The 7,577-nt window shown below is 40.6% G+C and overlaps 1 protein-coding gene across 5 annotated transcripts in view; it reads right to left on the bottom strand.

Annotated features, from left to right (window-relative positions):
* Positions 1-6,856: 6,856 nt before the first annotated feature.
* The window catches only part of LOC140740869 (phosphoserine aminotransferase-like), a 41,895-nt gene continuing 41,174 nt past the window's right edge, over positions 6,857-7,577 (bottom strand). For all 5 annotated transcript variants that reach the window (XM_073070453.1, XM_073070489.1, XM_073070461.1 and 2 more), the window contains one exon: positions 6,857-7,470. In XM_073070453.1, coding sequence (XP_072926554.1) covers positions 7,365-7,470 — 106 coding nt within the window. In that variant the 3' untranslated portion in view covers positions 6,857-7,364. The remainder of the gene's footprint in view (positions 7,471-7,577) is intronic.

Genomic DNA, 7,577 nt, shown 5'->3' with positions numbered 1-7,577 from the left:
TAGAAGGGGGAGAAATTGATGTGCATTTTGGATGGATGCTCCATCTTATTTATTTATTCTCCTTTTCATAACGTCAAAATAAATGCCTTTCCATTGTGAAATCCAGATGTTGAATACAAAACAGTGCAAAAGCAAGCCCAAGGTATTAAAATTATCAGGATGCAAGAAGGGAAAAGTATCAATACATAAAATGGCCTCCTCAGCTTGAAGAAATTCATAAAACAATATTAAGTTTGCATTGATTTAAAAAACATGAACAGAATTGTTGAATATTGACATGCAAGTTTTCACAGAACTAGCAGGTCTTTGACTCCCTCCAGTGTCTGCTTAAATAACTACAAGATACTTGCATCGGAATTTAATAAACATAGAAATTTCTAAATCAAAACACAACAATAAGATAGTTTAGAATGGATTTTGAGTAAACTTAAGTTGACCATTTAAATTCATGGTCAGTATACGAGATGGAGTGTAATACGTCCTTCTGTGAGTAAATAGAAGTGCAATAATCCCTGTATACATTAAAACTAGTTACCTTGTGTTCTAGCATGAAAACATTTTTAAGATTAAGAGTTTACTTAAGTACATTTAAAAAGGCACATGAAAATCTGAGCAAGCTTACTATCTCCATTTCTCATATTACTGGCATACAGGATAAATAATGGATTTAAGGTAGCATAGAACTAACAGATGTCCATTAACAATGCCTATTAAAAGGAAAATCTGAAAAGGGTGACCCAAACTGTCACAGCCCTTATAGTTGGGACTTTGTGTTGAATATTTTTAAATGAAGAAATGCACAAAAAGCAATTAGGGTCCCTTCAATTCAAGACGACTAGCTAGATCCATTAGACATAGGACACTAACGGTACTGGAAGGGAAAGAGGACACACAGGTGGCCATTGACAAGCTGTGTTATTCACAAGACTCATATGTAACAACATTTACAAAAGCAATAACAGTACTATTTTTATTTGCTACAGGTTCCTCTCCAGTGATCTGATTTCATTACAGCAATTTTGGTCACCTAAATAACAATGAGTCAGGGTATAGGACGGAGACAGAGAGCTTAGTAACAGTGTCATAGAAACATAGAAAACCTACAGCACAATACAGGCCCTTTGGCCCACAAAGTTGTGCCGAACATGTCCCAACCTTAGAAATTACTGGGCTTACCCATATCCCTCTATTTTTCTAAGCTCCATGTACCTATCCAAAGGTCTCTTAAAAGACCCTATCGTATCCTCCTCCACCACTGTTCCCAGCAGCCCTTTCCACGCACTCAGCACTCTAAGTAAAAAACCTACCCCTGTCATCTCCTCTGTACCTACTCCCCAGCACCTTAAAACTGTGTCCTCTTGTGGCAACCATTTCAGCCCTGGGAGAAAGCTTCTGTGACTATCCACACGTTAATGTTCATGTTAACATCCTTTCCCTTTACAGTGTTGTGGACAGAGTCCAACACATCACAGAAACCTCCATGGACTCTGTCTATACTCGCTGGCATAGTGCAGCAGCCAACATAATCAAAAACCCCAAACTACCTGGACCCTTCTTCACCCCATTCCATCAGGCAGAATAGAAAAAAAGGCACAAAAGCATCAGGTTCAAGGACAGCTTCTACCCTGCTGTTATAAGACTATTGAATAGTAATTAATAGTAATAGTAATGATAAGTTGAGCTCTTGACCTCAATCTACCTGATTATCACTGTGTACTCGTCAACCTGCACTGTATTTTCTCTGTAGCTGTTACACTTTATGCTACTTTCAGTTATTGTTTTACCTTGTACTACATCAATGCACTAAGCAATGATTGATCTGTATGAACAGCTTTTCACTGTACTTCAGTACGTGATAATAATAAACCAATTCCAAATTTGTTCCTGCTCCTTTGAAGCAGTAGAGTCTGTAATATGTTGAAATTTTCTGAACTCAAAAGGACAAAGCCACATCCAGAAATACTTTTAAGTATTTGGGTTATCTGCTTTGAAAGGGAGCACACAGATTAGTGCACAAGAGATTCTGCACATGCTGCAGATCTTGAGCAATGCACATTAACTGCTTAAGAAACTCAACAGGTCAGGCAGCATCCATAAACACACAACACTTCAGGCCAAGACCCTTCATTAGGGCTTGCTTTCAACATATTGCAAACAGATGTACACTCCTTATCCAGCAGATATTTAGGCAAATAATGACATCAAAGATTGAAGCGTCCAAGGTGTAGTTCTCCAATATAACTCAGCATTCTGCTACCTATACATCCAAAGGAGTGAGTTTCTCTTTCCCAACAACCCCCATGTTGTTTCAGAATGTGTTCTCTCTCTCCTTTGAGATATTTTCCCCTTTAACTAAATTTTTATATTTTCTTTTCCTCTCATTAATCACATCACAAGTAAGGCAGCATCAGAAAGCCTTAAGTTTGAAAGGCCTGAAGTAGTGCTGATGCTCTCCTGACTCAGCTACTATATCGAGGAAGCATCTCAAGCTGGGGAAACAAGATACTTGGAAATGGGACCAGTTGAAATTCCTTCAAGAGGATGAATCTGCAGAATGCTCTACCACAGAAAACAATAAGGGCAAGTCATTAAATATATTTTATTTAATTTAGCTGATTACCTGACACAAAATGCATCAAAAGAAGAGTCTGGGAGTATTGTGTTGAGACAAACAGCTAAGATTGAATGTCAAAGCATGCTTTTAAAAAGAAAAAGCCAAATAACATACTTCTGCCTCCTATGGATAGCAAAGGTAAATTAAAAGCAAAATACAATACCAGCTCAATATTTTCCAGAAAGAAATTTTTGCTAGGTTAGTAAATTTCCCTATAGCTGGTTCCTTAATACTTCTACTCCAGTTAAAGCTTCTGGTCAAGATGGCACTGAGCTGCAGTCTATATCAAGGTCGTGGCTCTGACTTAGTTTTGCTTCTACCCCCCCCCCCCACCCCCACTCCCCCAAGGTTTGTAGGGATGGTTAGGGCAAGAGAGGAGAGTTAGGCGTCAGACTGGGGTTAAAGGACAAGGAGTTAGAGGTCAGAGCAGAGTCTAGGCCTCTGCTCCGCACTCAAAGACCAGCAACTCATACCTCTCCACACTCTGCATTTGAAGGCCAGTGACAGAGATGGGTGATGAAGGACACCCCAAATCTAGGCCTCCATGCCACACTGAAAAGCCAGCAATGTGGACGTGTGATAAGGGACGTCTGTGGAAATCAGGTTGTCCCAGGTCAGTGGGCTCCAGGATCAGATGTCTATGCAAGCTGGAGACAAGAGGGCAGGTGAGTCCAAGTTCAGGATCCCATCACTGGCTAATCCAGATGACTATACCAAAAGATCAAAGCAAGAGAGCCATTCAGAAAACCAGAAGCCAAAACCTGGAGACTGGAGCCTCAGGTTGGAGGACTGTGTGTGAAAAGGGGTGGATTTGTTGTCATTTTGTTGCCTATGCTCTATTTTGTTGAGTTCTGTGTTGTTTTGCCAAGCATTGTGAGCAAGCATATTTGTGAGCAATTGGACACTGTAATTTTTCTCTATTGCAGTTAAGTGAGAGAACCTGGGGAAAGTTAATGGGAATATGGAGAGAATAAAATGGGATTTCTGTAGGATGAGTGCAAGTAGGTGCTTGTTAAGTGCAGACCAGTATGTTGAATAATGGGATTTCAGGTTGTGTGACTATGCTTTCCAAAGGGCTGGGGTGACAATTTGACAGAATTTTGGCAGTGACCACAAAAATATATCCAAACTATTAAAAAAGCAACTAACCATTTAAACAGGTTAGAAACAACCAAATATATCACAGACCCTCAACCACAAACTATCTTGTACATTTTTAAGAGGAATAACTGCATGAAGCTTGCATTTGGTTTACTTAAGACTATGCAAGGCAACAAACACCAGTGTGCAAATTCAGTGGAAAAGAATCTTGGACATGAAACTTGCCAAGGTTGTGATGTGCAGCAACAATGCAACCTCAAGTTTTGCCTCAAGGAAGTGCTGAGAAATTCTCCACCATTTCAGTGCAGCTAAACACACTGGTTTGTGAAAGTCCACTGTATTTTGCTACCAGGGTTTATTACTATGACATGATATCCCATTAACTTCAGTCAAATCACAATGCACTATTGCAGTAATATTGCACTTCCCACACACATGACCAGTGATAAAATTAAGGGAATCACCTTAGTGGCCATACAATGCTGGATTTAACTTTCTAGATATATATTCTAATTTGTAACTGGAGTTCCTTTCTGCTCAATTCTATTACAATGAAACTTTACCCCCCAGCGAATTAGAAATGTTGATGTGAAACGAAAACACCTTTCTCCTATTAGGGGGAGGGGGGAGAGAAAGAGGGGAGAGAAAGAGGGGAGAGAAAGAGGGGAGAGAAAGAGGGGAGAGAAAGAGGGGAGAGAAAGAGGGGAGAGAAAGAGGGGGGAAGAGAGGGGGGAAGAGAGGGGGGAAGAGAGGGGGGAAGAGAGGGGGGAGAGAGAGGGCGCGCCTGTGGTATGTCAGATACCGGGTGAACTAGTCATCTTTGGAGTGCTGCAAGTTTGTGTCTTTGCTGTTGCTTTGTTTACACTTGAGTGCTCGGTGGCAAGTGCCAATGCTTTTTTTTTTGCCAGGTGGGGGAGAGGAGATTGTTGCTTGCTGTCGCTTACGTGCGGGAGGAAGCTAAAGCAGACTTTGGGGTTCTAAGATTTAACTGTCATTCATTTTTGGGGGCACTCCTCTAGTTCCGTGGATGGTTGCGAAGAAAAAGCATTTCAGGATGTATATTGTATGCATTTCTCTGACGTTAAATGTACCTTTGAAACTTTAACAGTTCGCACCTAGTAATGCTAAATTATTAAAAAGTGGCACACCTGAGGGCTGGGAGAAATTCAGAGACCAGCAGAGGAGGACAAAGGGCTTAATTAGGAAAGGGAAAAAAGATTATGAGAGAAAGCTGGCAGGGAACATAAAAACTGACTGTAAAAGCTTTTATAGATACGTGAAAAGAAAAAGATTGGTCAAGACAAATGTAGGTCCTTTACAGTCATAAAGAGGTGAATTGATCATAGGGAACAAAGACATGGCAGACCAATTGAATAACTACTTTGGTTCTGTCTTCACTAAGGAGGACATAAATAATCTTCCGGAAATAGTAAGGGACCGAGGGTCTAGTGAGATGGAGGAACTGAGGGAAATACATGTTAGTAGGGAAGTGGTGTTAGGTAAATTGAAGGGATTAAAGGCAGATAAATCCCCAGGGCCAGATGGTCTGCATCCCAGAGTGCTTAAGGAAGTAGCCCAAGAAATAGTGGATGCATTAGTGATAATTTTTCAAAACTCCTTAGATTCTGGATTAGTTCCTGAGGATTGGAGGGTGGCTAATGTAACCCCACTTTTTAAAAAAGGAGAGAGAAACCGGGGAATTATAGACCGGTTAGTCTGACATCGGTGGTGAGGAAAATGCTAGAGTCGGTTATCAAAGATGTGATAACAGCACATTTGGAAAGAGGTGAAATCATTGGACAAAGTCAGCATGGATTTGTGAAAGGAAAATCATGTCTGACGAATCTTATAGAATTTGTTGAAGATGTAACTAGTAGAGTGGATAGGGGAGAGCCAGTTGATGTTGGATATTTAGATTTTCAAAAGGCTTTTGACAAAGTCCCACACAGGAGATTAGTGTGCAAACTTAAAGCACACGGTATTGGGGGTATGGTATTGATGTGGATAGAGAATTGGTTGGCAGACAGGAAGCAAAGAGTGGGAGTAAACGGGACCTTTTCAGAATGGCAGGCAGTGACTAGTGGGGTACCGCAAGGCTCAGTGCTGGGACCCCAGTTGTTTACAATATATATTAATGATTTAGACAAGGGAATTAAATGCAGCATCTCCAAGTTTGCAGATGACACGAAGCTGGGCGGCGGTGTTAGCTGTGAGGAGGATGCTAAGCGGATGCAGGGTGACTTGGATAGGTTAGGTGAGTGGGCAAATTCATGGCAGATGCAATTTAATGTGGATAAATGTGAGGTTATCCACTTTGGTTGCAAGAACAGGAAAACAGATTATTATCTGAACAGTGGCCGATTAGGAAAAGGGGAGATGCAACGAGACCTGGGTGTCATTGTACACCAGTCATTGAAGGTGGGCATGCAGGTACAGCAAGCGGTGAAAAAGGCAAATGGTATGTTGGCATTCATAGCAAAAGGATTTGAGTACAGGAGCAGGGAGGTTCTTCTGCAGTTGTACAAGGCCTTGGTGAGACCGCACCTAGAATATTGTGTGCAGTTTTGGTCCCCTAATCTGAGGAAAGACATTCTTGCCATAGAGGGAGTACAGAGAAGGTTCACCAGATTGATTCCTGGGATGGCAGGACTTTCATATGAAGAAAGACTGGATCGACTAGGCTTATACTCACCGGAATTTAGAAGATTGAGGGGGGATCTTATTGAAACGTATAAAATTCTAAAGGAATTGGACAGGCTAGATGCAGGAAGATTGTTTCCGATGTTGGGGAAGTCCAGAACGAGGGGTCACAGTTTAAGGATAAAGGGGAAGCCTTTTAGGACTGAGATGAGGAGAAACTTCTTCACACAGAGAGTGGTGAATCTGTGGAATTCTCTGCCACAGGAAACAGTTGAGGCCAGTTCATTGGCTATATTTAAGAGAAAGTTAGATATGGCCCTTGTGGCTAAAGGGATCAGGGGGTATGGAGAGAAAGCAGGTACAGGGTTCTGAGTTGGATGATCAGCCATGATCATACTGAATGGCGGTGTAGGCTCGAAGGGCCGAATGGCCTACTCCTGCACCTATTTTCTATGTTTCTATTAGGATATCATGGATTTTAAAAAAATGTTGAACAACAAATTCAGTTCATCTTTATTTTTACTGTAATATTGTTACATTCAGCTCTGACGATTTTATATTTTTCTTTCCTTATTTTCTCTACACAAAATTAGTGACATTTATGGTCTATGTCCAGCATTTGTATTGTTGCTCAATGTTACATTTAACACTTTCATTGAGTTCCAAAGGCACAATTCAGCCAGAAATGTGGTTGCCAAAAAAAAGACAGAATTTGAGAAAATAAAAAAAGATTAGCCACAGATCAAGACCCTAATTATGGGATAATGCATTAGTAAGTCTGCTATGAATCAAAGTTCACTGTTGGGTAAAAGAGAAGCTAAATATGATGAATTGATGATCCAACAGAAAGAGCTTAGAAAACCCATGTTACTTCCAGGCAGTTCAGTCACTACATTAAAGATTCATTCAGGTATCTCAAAAGAACAAATAGATACTTGTCTACATTATAGAAATGAAGGTTGTTCAATGGTCAAACTAAAACTGGTGCATGGCGCCTGAAAGAAATGTTTTAAGCACGATGTTCCTTCATAAAGTTGATCATAAAGTCAGCCAGTCTTTGAGCTTCTTCCACCATCACAGCATTATACAGGGAAATTCGAATTCCACCGACAGACCTAATACAGGCAGAGAAACAGAATTTAATGTTGTTATGTATATAAAGGAGTACTTGATAAAATGATTCCCCTACAACTTCAGCCTTTTTTTGAGAATGCCAGATTTA

The sequence above is a fragment of the Hemitrygon akajei genome, chromosome 2 (assembly GCF_048418815.1).
Source record: "Hemitrygon akajei chromosome 2, sHemAka1.3, whole genome shotgun sequence".
Taxonomy (NCBI): domain Eukaryota; kingdom Metazoa; phylum Chordata; class Chondrichthyes; order Myliobatiformes; family Dasyatidae; genus Hemitrygon; species Hemitrygon akajei.
The sequence above is the reverse complement of the archived record's forward strand: the minus strand, read 5'-3'. Positions and strand labels throughout refer to the sequence as shown.